The sequence below is a fragment of the Symphodus melops genome (genome assembly GCF_947650265.1).
Source record: "Symphodus melops genome assembly, chromosome: 2".
NCBI classification, from domain to species: Eukaryota; Metazoa; Chordata; class Actinopteri; order Labriformes; family Labridae; genus Symphodus; species Symphodus melops.
The window spans coordinates 21,543,506-21,557,298 of NC_136692.1; the positions used below are offsets into that span (position 1 = coordinate 21,543,506).

Sequence of the window (13,793 nt, forward strand, 5' to 3'; positions counted from 1 at the left end):
GTGCTGAACTCACGTCACAATAAGTAATTGACTTTTTTCGTGTGGAAACATTTGTTAATAATAACTGCCAAACATTTTTATGATTTCTGAATTAAAGTGACTCTGGAGTTAAAGTTTCAAGTGCCTGTTAGTGGATGTGTTTTTTTTTATTTGTTTGACAGTATAGTTCCCTTCAGCAGTTACATTTAGCTAATAAAGATGAGGTGTATTATGGCCCAGTTGAAAGTATAAAAGACAATAAGCAGAGTTGAAAGTGGCAACCTGTGATTGACAAATCACTACCTCTTTCTCTATCAGGATTTTTTTTTTTAATCTATGATCATTTTTAATTCCTATGAAATGCAAATAAATATATACTAAGACTATTTCACTAAATCAATCAAATCAAATGCAGGTCAGAGTTCATCTAATAAACAACATTTTCATACAGTATAATCATTACCATGATATGTATGAGATCTGAAAAATGCCCCTTGTCTGGCAGGTGACAGACAGGAGATTGGAACAGAGCTATGTATTTTAGGTAGGACGATATTTTCTTACTCTGCAGCTATTTTGTATATTCTGTTAGTATTTCTTTATAAAATACAGGGTGTAAAAGTGTGTTGCAGGGCAAGTAAGCAGAAGGCTTTACCAAAGAGGATATTTTTTAACTAAGAACAACAAGGGCTAAAGTGAAGTAGAAGGAGACTTGTTCTTCAGGTTATGACCTCTATTGTTATTACCTTTCTTGAGCAGGACCGCAGTAGCATCACACGTCACATTGTCCTCCAGATCTGTGCTTCCTGTCAGCCCGTTGGCCAGATTCATAGAGTTCTTCTTTCGACGGTCAAAGTAGCGGTGTGCCCTGCCGTTAAACCTGCAGAAAACAAGCCAATAAGAAAGGGGACAAAAATGTTTGAACTAAATGTGCACGATGAGGTACTTTAGGAGAATGAGCAGTTTCTGAGGGGGGCACTTACTTCATAATGAGTATGTAGACTGCATACATTAGAAGCAGGACAAGAGACTCCCACCTGCACACAAACACAATCTCAGTATTCTGCTTGTAGTTATTCAGTGTTTTAATAATTTAAAGCTGCAACAGAAAATTCAGTACGCACCAGCACACCTTCTCATCGTAGATAAACTGAAAAGACAAGACAAAGAGAGGCATATTAGATGCAAACAGTGGAAAGTTACATTATTTATGCAATTCAACATCTCCTCCACTAGAGGGCATGAGTGATCCGGAGCTCAGACAACTGGAGAAAAGGTTAAAACCTGACCTTTAGTTGATTACAGTGAATATTGAGACAGGAAGGACTAAGACAACAGACTATTTAGGTTTTACATTTTATTCTGTTTTCCTCACATTTTATTTTATGTGTTTGTGTTTTATTTTGGTTCTTACTCTGTTCTGTTTAAAGACTGATCCTTCCTGCCCTTCCCCCAGTGTCTCCTGCACAGTTGCTTCCCTGATGTGTCTCACCTGTGTCCTGCTGTCTCCACCTCCCTTCAGTATATAGTCTCTGTGTTTCCCTCCCTCTGTGCCAGTTCCTCCCAGCATTCTAGTATTCCTTTCTGATAGCCTTTTTGATCTGACCCGTTTATCCATAGTGACTTAGCCTTGTTGCCTCTCAGTTTTGGATACCTTTGCCTGGAGTACATGGATTTCCATGTACCGACCCTGCTTGTTATTAAACAGACTTTGAATCTTCCTAATGTTTCCTGAGTCATGCATTTGGGTTTTTGGTTCAGTGTGACAGTAAGGTTTTCTATGTGACATCTGTAACATTGTAAACACCCAAAATTCGATCTCTTAATAATGATGTTAGAAGATATCATCGGCACCTGATTTTTTTTAAACTTTGCATTGCAGTAAACATTTATGGGACCATTGGTGCAATAACAGCACTGTTCATACTATAACAACTGTAATGAGTGTAGCCCTGTAACTTTGAACTATTTTTGATGTACATTTTTTTATATTTACATCTAATTTAATTTTGCACTGTGTGATTTTTCGCCTGTTTTGCTGCTGTAACACTGTACATTTCTCTGTTTGTGAGATGAATAAAGGATTATCTTATCTTATTGTCATAATGGCATGGAGTTATCTGTTGATGTGGGCATGATGTGAAAAGATCATGCTGACTGGCCTATAGCATGTTGGGCTAAACTGGCTGCTAACCTGGAGTGACCTACTGTTTGTTGTCTCGCACATAGACATGCATCGTCTCTCTCCAATCCTTCATACTAAGTCCAAACAGTATGTGTGCAAAAGGCAGTATGCTTTAAAGCACAGTGCTTTTGATGCGAGTACATAACAAAGAATACTGCAAGGACTTTTGAATGTCATCGCAAATGGAGAAAGGACATGTCCCCCTCCACTAAATGCTTGAAGGAAGATCCAGTTAGAGATTTCTTTCCACCACCTGCGATTCACACCCAAAAAACAGGCTCATTTTTTGTTTCCATGTAGGAATAAAAAATGAACCAATTCAGTGTAATATTGTACCACCATCATGATATTATTTATATTTCATTGGTAGCTCAAACATACATACTCTCTTTTGAACATGTTAGAAAATGAACATGGTCCTCTGCTACCATTGCAGCATTTTCTCTTTAACTTTAGGGAGAACAGTGTCCATTAACCCAAATTAAATTAAAGTGTTTTTTGCGCTTGGATTCAGTGTCTTATGTTCCCCTTTAGTGTGAATACAGTGCATTTTCCAGATCTGCAGAACATTTGATGGACTTGTGACACGTCATTGTTCTCCCATGATACTCCACACGTATTAAACATTTAAGAAACTAAATACAGGTTTCACTGAGAGGAAGATTGCTGTTATTTCAAAAAAAACTGTTAAAAAAATAACAAAATAGGTGGATGTACACTATTGACTTTCTTCCTTCTCAGCCGATAATGCTGAGGCAGAAAGTGTAAATTGGGTATTGATACAAAAGCTGCACTTTTAAACTAAACTTACAGTGTATGCCTTATAGTAGGTGTACCTGCATACATCTGCAGTAAAGACACTTGAGCACATGAAGAGTGTATTTGCATGTGAGTCTGTCATCTCTTACCACAATGAGGGCAATGATAGAGAACGTGTAATAAATGGAATCTCGGAGAAGAGCCCAATGAGAGAGCTTCACCGCCTGCAAGAAAAAAAAAAGAAAAAAGCATGATAAGCACACTCACTTAAGGATGTATGCAGCTTCAATTCATAGACTCTTATAGTAACACTTGTCCCTCCTGGAGTTTACGCAGTATTATGCTGCATAAAACGCCTCTGACATCATTACCATACTGATATAAACACGGGAGCTCTCGAGTTGACCTCCTGAATCACAGTCACTGAAAAGGTACCATCCTACATAGGAAAAAAAAGGTGCCTGTGTGTTTATTGACTTTTTGTAATCAGATACAATGCAGGAGGAGCCCACAATGCAGTGACTAACAATGCAACACTCTCCCACACAGCATCACGCTGCATATACATGAGGGAAGGGTCAGAAGTCACATCTTGAAAGTGCCACTCCCTGATGAGAAAACGTTTGCCGCTGCGAGGCAGATGGCAAAGTAAGAGCAAAACAAAGCTTTGCAATGTTTGCTTGTACTCTGTTTCCCTGAACAAAAGATCTTTGTAGATCGGTTCTCCTTTGAAACATCGTCCAAAGCTAACAAACTGTAGTGAGGTGCGACTGCCAGAATTGAAGATGATTTTGGTGCACCCCCATCCCTCCAAGCCCTGGTACACCGCCCGCCCCTTCTCCTTCATTATCTCACTATGATTACGTAACGCACAATCTGCGATTGCATCACTGCTTTTGGAGTCCAGTACATATATTTTTCAGAGCGGAGAGCTTATCCTTGTATTCTGCTCATTTCAATGTCCCGTGGCATGTCAGATAGCATCAGAGAGAGGCTGCGCTGTATTATGTTATCTCCAAATCTCAAGCAAAACAAAGCAGGGAAGATGTAAAACAGAAATGAGATACAAACTATCTTTCAGGTTCAGGCTGATGGGATGCGGTGCCCGTGTGGCTGGTAAGCACAGGAGAGAATATGAAAGGAGACACCTCGCAAACATAAGCACAGGAAAAAAGAAAGTTTCACTGGATAGGCTTTACTTTTCTTTGGAAAATAATCAGGGACATGTCTCATCTTGTCGGTGCTATTTTTCATACCAAACAAGAAAGTCACACCAAAGATGTGATAAATCTGACAGGACTGACGACTAGGGAAAAGTTACCAATCACAGAGGCAAAGGGTCCGTGTACATTTTAGAGAACAAAGACGAGAAATACGTAGCTGAAAGTACATCAATAAAAAATAGGAACTCTGAGTTTACATGTGGCTCTGACCTCCTTTGAAACTCATTTTTGGTGCACACTCATGGACTCGTGCATGCATTAATCAACAGTGTGCTTGTGTTTCCTTCTTTCTCATGAATAAAATTATGCATGAATACATGAGTACTAGGGCTGGGAAATCAAGCCATTTCAAGAGGGTGTTGATGTTAAATTTACATTTGAGTGAACTCCTGTCATCCAACAAACATACTGAAATTGTAAATAAAAAACTAGCTAATATTCGTCATATAATAATCAGTGGCAGCTCGGCTAGCAGCCCCCAGACGTGCCAGTCGAAAAGGCCTTGAAGAGACAAGAGAAGGATATTTCACCAAAAATTGCTTTTTTGTGTTTGTATGTTTTTATTTCTGTTTTGTTTTATTGTTTGTTTTAGAGAGGCGGTGAACATTAGTGATGAGTTATCCTTTATCAAAATAGTTTTCAATGTGGGGGCGCCGATAGCTCAGCGGCAGCGACAGCGCGCGTACCATGTTGCGAGGCCTCGCTCCTCGCGCGGGCGGCCCGGGTTCGCGTCCGGCCTGTGGCCACTTTCCCGCATGTCTCTCCCCACTCTCTCCCCCTTTCCGACTCTATCCACTGTCCTCTATCAATAAAGGCAAAAGGCCAAAAACAAATCTTTAAAAAAAAAAAAAAAAAAAAAAAAAATAGTTTTCAATGTGAACAAAAAAATAAACCCCTTAAAATAACCAAGGCTTATGATTGTAGCAGTTAGGCATGAAGACCACATGGACATGTTGTGTTTGCTGAAAGCAGAAAGCAAAACTAACTAACTGTCCGGCACTTTAAGGAGCTTGTCAATGTCAGGAAACACACACAGCATCAGCCCATTTTCGGTAATTTTTTGATAAATATAAATCAATATAGGAAATATCCCGGATAATATTTTTCCCATATTGCCAATTCCTTACAAGTACTTTGGTTTGGCTTAAAATGTGAGGTGACATCAATCTATTCGTTGTTATCTGTGAAAATGCTGACTGTAGCAGCCGTGTGTGGTTACTATGACATCATACCTGGCCAGCAAAGAAGCCACAAACACCGATGATGCAGAGGATGTTGAAGACAGCTGAACCCACGATGGTCCCCACACCCACGTCTCCTTTAGTGATGAACACCCCTGTGGAGAGAACAAGCCAGCAAACACACAAACACACACAAAATCCACACATCATTATGAATCCTTAGAGAGCACGGATTAGGTGTTGCTGTAAACCAGTTGACAAACATATCATAGATAACAGTAAAACAACTTGGTTATGTAGTCATGGATTTCTTTCACTTACTCCAAGCAAACAATAAGCACGGGGAAGAAGACAATCTTTTTGTCAGAGGCTAATAAAAACCCGAAGACGCTTTGATTTTCTTAACAAATCAGCAGAGATTTGAAGCTCTTAAGCCCCTTCTGTATGTAAAATTAGATTTCTATATAAAGAACAAAGTCATGTAACATAACAGGCCAGCCTTTGAAGTGAGTTGTACTCATATTGTTGTTTGTGATAGACGTACAGTACCACACAGAGAGTTTTCTCTTGATCAAAGAGGAAATACATACTGTACTCCTCATCAGCAGTTCTGTGGAGCTTATGACACGAAACGACTTTAATGTAATTCTGTGAATTGAAACCATGTTTGTTTAATATGTGTGTCTTGAAAAACAAGTATTTTGCAGTATCCAATAAGGGGGAATACCAGTGTTTTTCAATTTAAATTTTGGGTCTTAAATATTTAGATTTTAAAAATGTTATTTGATGGCTTTAAATGATTGCTTCAGCCAGCAACTGCCTTCGTTTGTGCCTGATCATAGAATTACGAAAAAAAAAAAAGGGGGCTTTCATTTACCCCTGATCAGTACACATTATTATTCTGGGATTCAAACAGCATTACAAAAAGCCTCCAAACAGAGATGAAGCCTCTGTTAAGGAGAAGGATGCTTTTTTATAAAAGTAGAAACAGCTGCTCCCTCCCTCAGAGCCACCAGACTCCATTGACAAATTCAGTTATTAAACCTAGCACAGCACACGAGTAATTGGTCTCCTGGTGCTGCAGTGTGTTATTTTTCTCTAGAACTGTGTTTCACAAATATTGGTTTGAATCAAACTATTATAAGCATGGGAAAAAAACATGATAACACAAACAAGGCAACCGATTGAGGCAGCTGCAGACATATAACTTGTTTGTTTTGCTTTTGTCAATGGAGTTTTGTGGCGTTGAAAATGCTGTCCTCTAAACACATTAATAACAAATGTGTATTTTTCTTTAAATGTCAAAAGTTTTACAACCTAAGTATCATAAAAGTCCCCAAATATATAAAGAACAGCAAAAGTTTGCAAATACTTGTAATTCCCTTCAATATAAATACATGCACGGGACCTAAACGAAGCAGCTTAAGTGCAGCAGTGTGTGTTAAGAGTACAACAACAGAGGCTAAAACATGTAGGGAAGCTTTCAGTTGATACCTATGATAGATGTGAAGAGCTCAGGGGCTGAGCTACCAGCAGCCATGAAAGTTGCACCCGCTACGTCCTCGCTGAGATTGAGACGCTGCCGGAGAGACAAAAAGGGTTAAAATTTGAAGGACAAGGTTCATATTCAGAGAAATACCATCTGACACGACGTTAATCCAGAGTGATTCAAAAGTGTACACAGTAAATGTTCAGTCTCAACCGCAGCCTTGAGTGGACAAATCCACTAAAGCTCTCATGTGTGATATTTCATCTGGTGTTTACTATAGTACAAGAACACTTTTTTAGATACTACTATTAGAGATCCAATATAAAATATAAAAATAATAATCAATATAAAAATGATAGTGAGCTTATCATGTATCTAATTTCAGTATTAAGTTATGTGAAGAAAGCTTGTGAGAAAAAAAGCTCTTAGTATGGGTATAAATTGAGCTTTTTGTTCATATACCGTATTAGGCCTACATTAATTTATGCCAATGCATGTGTACAATTACAGTCACTGACTTTAAAGAAAACAATAAAACCAAACACGTCCGTGCTGTATTTTAACTATGTGATAAAAGACAGAGGAGTAATTATCCCATTTGTAGCTTCGAAGTAGTAAACCCTTGATCCATTACACCACAAAACATTTTCATTGGGGAGTTTTTCAGACATCATTCCAGAGTGTGGTCTAAGTTGGAAAGTGTGACTATGTGATTAGATGTCCTGGATTTGTCCCTTGCACTTATAATTTTTAAGCTTGCACTTAGATGTGTTCTACTTGTGCTTAAATTGTAAGCTCAGATGAACCGTACATTAATAAATACATGGATGAGCTTGTGAGCAACAACATACAAGTACAGATATACAATTGAAGCACCAGCTGAACAAATGCAATTATAAACTGGGAGTCTTCGTAAAATGTGAAAGCTCAAGAAACTCTGTCCTTCAAGTCGATAAGCCATCCACTTAAACTGCACTAAGGCAAAATAACTGTGATTTTCTTTACTTGCTCCTTGTTGTCATTTCATTTAGTAAGATAAAGAAAGTTCTAAACAAATATTCGTGACCTTGCATTCCCACCTCACACAGCTTCTCCAATGAGGGGACAAAGTAGTCATCGCAGACAAGAGCCAGGGCACAGAACATGTAAATGGTCTGTGGAGAGAAGGAGAGAGAGAGAGATAAATATAACAGGGATCATTGAGGTATGAACATGTTGCGTGATGTGATTTATACACAATATAGGATTAGAAATCCACTCACAAAGTTCAGATAGCTGTGTTCTATTCTTCCTCCTTTCATTTTAGCAGAACCACGTGAGGATGTCTACCACTCTCCGCTCTAACTGCTACATTAAATTTAGATTTAATTACCATGAAAAATGAAGGAACGGGCATAGTAATTGAAGGCTAAAGATATAGAGGTCTGATCCGATGCAAATGCAGTGCAGCACATTAACAGAAAAGTCATCAAATATTCATGAATAACATGACTTTGGGACCACACTGCTTGCATTTTAAACTCGGAGATGAAGTTTTAATTTCTAAAACTTAGTGGCATTATAAAGCCCAGAAGGGGAGGTTGTGTGTTTCTGTTTATTTCCCTAATGAGGTAAACTGGAAAGCAACATGAACCATGGCCCGAGTAAAAGAACAGTATTTGACACATTAAACAATAATATGGTTTATATTTGTTCATCATTTACTGCAATATTTACACTCTAACTTCTGTAAAAATGGTTTGAACCAAATGGGATCACATTCTACTTTAAGTCATATTTCTTTTTTTCTTATTTTTGAAACTTTTATTGAAGACTTATTTTCACTTTTGTGAATTGTTTAAAAATGTCTCTCTTAAAACCTTATTGCAACATTAACCGAATGAACTAGGGGTTTTATGGTTCTTTCAACAATTCTTACAGCTTTTCTGCATGAACTTAGTAAACTTCATGTTTTCTAGTCTCTACAGATGTAATTAGAGCAATGCACCGAGTCACAGTGGCCACAACTATGGGAAATAAACCAGTTTGGATTATATCTGTATTTTCCTCGAGGTAGTCTTTAAAATCCAACATTTAAATGTGTGGCATGAATAATTCATTATCACCTATCTATTCTGAAAAATTAAATACTGCTAAGGACAAAACACATTTCATTTGGATGCGGTTTTGATAATATACCCGAAAGGACAACCAATCCAATAATATCAGCTAGTCTATAATATACAAACAGTGAGAGAGAAAGAGGCAGAGGAGGGTTAAGAAGGAGAGACGGTGAGAGGTGAAATAAGCGATGTAAACGATAATCGTCTTACTCATTATCTCATTCGATAAATCGGAAAAGCTTGATATATTTGCAGGCCCTAATTCTTACCACAAACGCTTACTCTTTTGACTCATTCCAATGGCAAATACATAACAATGGTTTTAGAAACAAATATAATTGTAGACAAAAACAATAGAGGTCCTAATATGGGCCCTTGTGGGACTCCATAAAAAAAACTTCCTCCCAAAGGACTCCTCCTAAAAAAACATGTAAAATACATTTAATGTTATTTATTAATAGCTTTTTTTAGTTTCCTGCTGTGTAACTGCATAAAAACCGTCTGTGTGCCACCTCTTCCTGGCATCCAATATTGCATGAAGAGCGCAGATAAAATCCGAAGATGAGCTGAGAGATGGATCAAGATGATCAAGAGAAGAAGTGTCAGGTTGACAGGCAGTCACGACAAACTGTCTGGGAATATGTGAACAAAGGAAAGCGTGAATATTCTTTCAAGGACCTGCTTTCACCCAGAATGACATGGAGAGTGAATATTGCTTTTCCTTTTTGTTCCCAGAAGTAAGTCACATTTTACTCTGCATTAGGAGTTCTTCTGTTTTCTATTTCTGTAAGCAGGTGAGAGTGAGCTGAACTTACAAACATCTGTGTGAGACGAAGAACACACATATGCAGAGTGTATGTGCATGTATGACAAGACGACTGTTGTCATGCAGAGTAATCGTAACACTTTTTATGATGTTGTTTGTGCAATATCTCACATCTCACAACTCCTGAATGTCCAATGTGTTCTGATATGTTTCAAAGCAATTTTTTGAGCACATTCCTACTACGCACATGAAAATAAAAGTAAAAAAATTAAAAATATTCTGTCTGAAATACAGACACATGCACAAACAGGAGCCTATGGAGATGCACTAATCTAGAGATGTTGGAGTGAGCATGGCTCAAGGGCACCTCAGGACCCTCCAGTTCCTAACTCAAGCCCCAACAGACACTCCAACACTCTCTTATCAACACTATTGTGTTTGAGCTCACAGCTCTTGCATTTGCAGAAGACCATAATTTACTTTGGTATCATCAATTGGTTGTGTCATTATTCACAGGGGAAACCTCAAGCAGACTTCATTGAGAAGAAGTGATTGATCTGCCAGTTGGACGGCAGTTGTAATACCTGTACAAACAGACAATGACACTCATGAATAAGACTTGAGTTCTGTGTTCACCTTCAGTCTGTTTTTATATTTGTCAGAGTGAGGTCTGAAAAATGCACAAGCAGGTACCTCTTTTAACAGTAGGGGCCACCGGAAAGAAAAAGAGTCCAATCATAAAGATGACTCCTTAAGGCAGAGTAAAAAAGGTTTTGATGTCTTTTGTACAGATGAATGCAAACTAAACCATATTCAACTGTCCTGTAACCCAGGGTCAGACAACAACAAAAATAACAGACCAGAAATGCCTTTTTTGTGTTACTATTTTTCAAGTAAAAATAATACTATTTACGTATATATTGGACAAGATCAGTAATTGTTTTTTTTAATTCTAGAAGAAGGTGGACAAATGGAAGATAGAGAGGAAAGTACTGTACTATCTGTACTATCAATGTTACCCAGGCTGTGTGTTTAAGATATGTTTATCAGCTGTTTCCAAGTTCGTTTATGAACTTCATCTCAAATATAAGAAACTGTGAAGTCGCTTTGTTAGCTTGAGCAATTTAATGGCCTGTTTAAAAGCACTTTACTGTAGCTTGGCATCCAGCTTTTGATTCTAAGTATGATAACAGACCCGTACTGCTCCCATTTATCTTGTCCCCTGGCTAACACTTGGTTTATTTTTGAAAACCTGTTTGAAGACATTTCAAAGACTATTCTGCGTGTTCAATAGTTCAAATAGTTGCAGTAACAGCAGACAGGCTTTCACCTTGGGCATCTACATTTTCCAAAAGTGGAAAAATTGAAACAGCATTTCAGTTGGACAAGTATACACAGCATGTATTTGTCCCGACGTCCTTCCTGAAATTCATATTAAGCTTTCCTTTCAACAATGTCATGTTTAGTAACACCTGCTATAAAAAGGACATGGAATATTATTTTAAAGGTTAGACATCACAAGGAAATAGCTTTTGATGATATAGTCTATTTTTGCTTTATTTTATGCACAAGCATCTTAGTAAAGGTTATCTTCACTTGCCCTACTGCAGCAGGAAAAGGCTAACTCAGAGGGTGGGTGCACTGTAAGTAGTGACATCGGCAGTAATGTCAAACATGTTTGGTAGTTCTTAGTGCTCTGATTATGATCAGCAAAGTACCCTGGAGACGCTGCTCTGCTGGCATGAACCTCCATTACATTCATTCCCCCGGAGAGCATTAGCAACTGAACAACACAACACAGGTCAACATGTACCGAATCACTCTGCCTGCACAAAAGTGACGACAGAGAGGCTACATCGTAGCCTTGACCCCACATATCGACCCCTGCTGGGCCACACTGGAGAAGTCACTGCTTCTCAGAGGAGAAGGGGAAGAGGGGAGTTGTTGACTTGGAAGAAGTACTGAATGAAGATCTTTCTGAGGACAAATAGCAATCATAATGAGATATGATATACCAATTTTAATCTATTGAAAACATCACGTAAAAGAAATTAAGATACACATATTGCTTCATATCAAACATTTTTAAAAACTGAGTTTCCTTTGACACAAAAATAGTTGAAAAATTATATCGATATATGTCCACTAATTAGTCTTTAGATTGTTCATTGTTTTGCTCTCCTTCACTCTGGATGTTTTCAAAACCACCTACATAAAACAATAGGACATACTGTATAATTATGCCATATATACTGCATACTAGATTGGACAGTAGTATGTCAGACTGCGAGTCTGTGCTTATTTTATGGTCTTCTAATTAATCTGCCGCTGTGTGTTGCTGGTATGCCACTTCTTACAAATCTCTGACCTTTTTGCTGAAAACATTTTTCTTATGTTTTGTGCTTTAGTTAGGGGGGTTGAATTAGTATTTCACATGGGGGTTTTTGTTGAGTTTCATAATTTTGTATTCTCTTTGAGAGTATCTTATTTTTCCTTCCTTTTTTTCAGCAGAATAAATCTCCTCGGCTTCAATGTTTTATGTAGTTACTTTAATAGTCTGTGTCCTCTGTCTGCATCCCATTCTTTCTCTCTCCATTCCTAAAGAAAGAAAACTTTCAGAATGGCTTACTTAAGGAGACCCATCATTCTGATCTCAAAAGTACATTAAACTACATATAAGCTGGGTGGGTCAGGTCACCTACTCCTCCTTTAACAGCAGTAGCAATGGGGTGGAAATTCTTAAACACCGCAGACTTGCATTTAACAACAAGGCAAAATTAAATTAAAGATCATGAAAAAATTAAATTCCACAAATACTATTGTATTGCTGGTGGTCTGAGCCTGTTAAATATAGTTTTTATAACTGGGTTTGCGTTTCTCATATCTTGATTCAATCTTCTGCATAGATTCTTGGGCCTTCCTCCTTTGACTACCCGTTACATGACACTTGTCCAATAAGCTTCAATAATGTCCAATATAAATTGGAAAAGGAACTTGACATAGAAGAAGTCTGGCAATAAGCTTTGAATTTTATCAAAACTTTGTTTTCTTGTAAAAGACTGAAAGAAATGTACTTCTGGTTCTGATTGTACAACCTGCTGTTATAATACCCTTGCTCTTCAGCTAAAAAAACACGGGTGCCTATGCTGTGCTCCTGGCAAAGACACTTACAGGGATACTTGACCCATTGAAACATAAATCTGTATTGACATTTGGGTTATATAGTAGAAATGTAAAATACAAAAGTTAGAGATTGAAAGTCAGGTTGAAAGTGTCTTTTTGGCTCATGTGAATGAAAGACAACAACAACTCCCAGAATGCGAAGCACTGCAGGCCACTCCCACTGAAGCTACGGTGTTCTGTTTATGGTCTATTCCACCGTTTCTTCAAATGCTTCTGAGATTTCAGAAGGAATTGGCATCTTAGATATTCCTGGTAGCAAACGGACTCTTTGTTTGTGTAGATATAGGCAAACAGTGACAGCACCGACACCACCAGTCCACCCCAGCTGGAGCCGGCCAAGGCTCCTCATCCTCACCGCCGCCGACAGGAAAGCCTTGTGCCTCGGCTGCTGCAGACACAAGACCCGCCTCTTAGCAGCAGCTGCCTCCCGTTCCTCCATCAGCCTCTATTGCTGGGCGCTAAACAGCCACGAAAATCCAATCCAAGCACAAGACCTTCAAAAACTCTTTCGTAATATTGTTGCCATGACGTTGAAACGTACTTTTTCCCCATTGTCCATTCTTCTCAGCTTTCTCCATAGAGTCTGTTAGCATAGCTTCTTGGCAAGATGGCGGACATTGCTTTTAGAGTCTAGCAGTGAGGTCCCACCCATTCATCTGTAATAGGTCTGTAGCTTCAGTGGGACAAAAACATGAGTAACTAGTGATGTAGTTTCACTCCCTCCAACCGCAGCAGCCTACAGTGAACCAAAATGATGATTTTTGCGTCATTGGAGGCTCCTTTTTAGACAAGATTTATGGAGCTTTGAGGGAGCGATGCACCATAAAAAATACAAGCGGATTTTCAATGATACAAAGCTAAATGCAAGTTGGTGAAGTATCCTTTTAAAATCCATACATGTCAAGTTATGCGACAAAAGATTGCGA

At 38.4% G+C, this 13,793-nt stretch overlaps 2 protein-coding genes across 5 annotated transcripts in view; both read right to left on the bottom strand.

Annotated features, from left to right (window-relative positions):
- The window catches only part of LOC306820094 (ras and Rab interactor 2-like), a 272,812-nt gene that overhangs the window by 48,811 nt on the left and 210,208 nt on the right, over positions 1 to 13,793 (bottom strand). The window lies entirely within an intron of this gene.
- Positions 1 to 13,793, bottom strand: part of LOC306818120 (sodium/potassium/calcium exchanger 3-like) — a 56,794-nt gene that overhangs the window by 5,293 nt on the left and 37,708 nt on the right. Inside the window, exons 1-8 of one of the 3 annotated variants that reach the window (XM_079335495.1) lie at positions 13,409 to 13,506; positions 7,896 to 7,970; positions 6,822 to 6,906; positions 5,379 to 5,482; positions 3,073 to 3,147; positions 1,104 to 1,129; positions 963 to 1,016; positions 726 to 859 (exon numbers count right to left, since the gene is read on the bottom strand). In XM_079335495.1, coding sequence (XP_079191621.1) covers positions 726 to 859; positions 963 to 1,016; positions 1,104 to 1,129; positions 3,073 to 3,147; positions 5,379 to 5,482; positions 6,822 to 6,906; positions 7,896 to 7,970; positions 13,409 to 13,426 — 571 coding nt within the window. In that variant the 5' untranslated portion in view covers positions 13,427 to 13,506. Of the gene's footprint in view, positions 1 to 725; positions 860 to 962; positions 1,017 to 1,103; positions 1,130 to 3,072; positions 3,148 to 5,378; positions 5,483 to 6,821; positions 6,907 to 7,895; positions 7,971 to 11,497; positions 12,777 to 13,408; positions 13,507 to 13,793 lie in introns of those variants that run through there. The other 2 variants (XM_079335494.1, XM_079335493.1) reach the window with 2 other exon arrangements.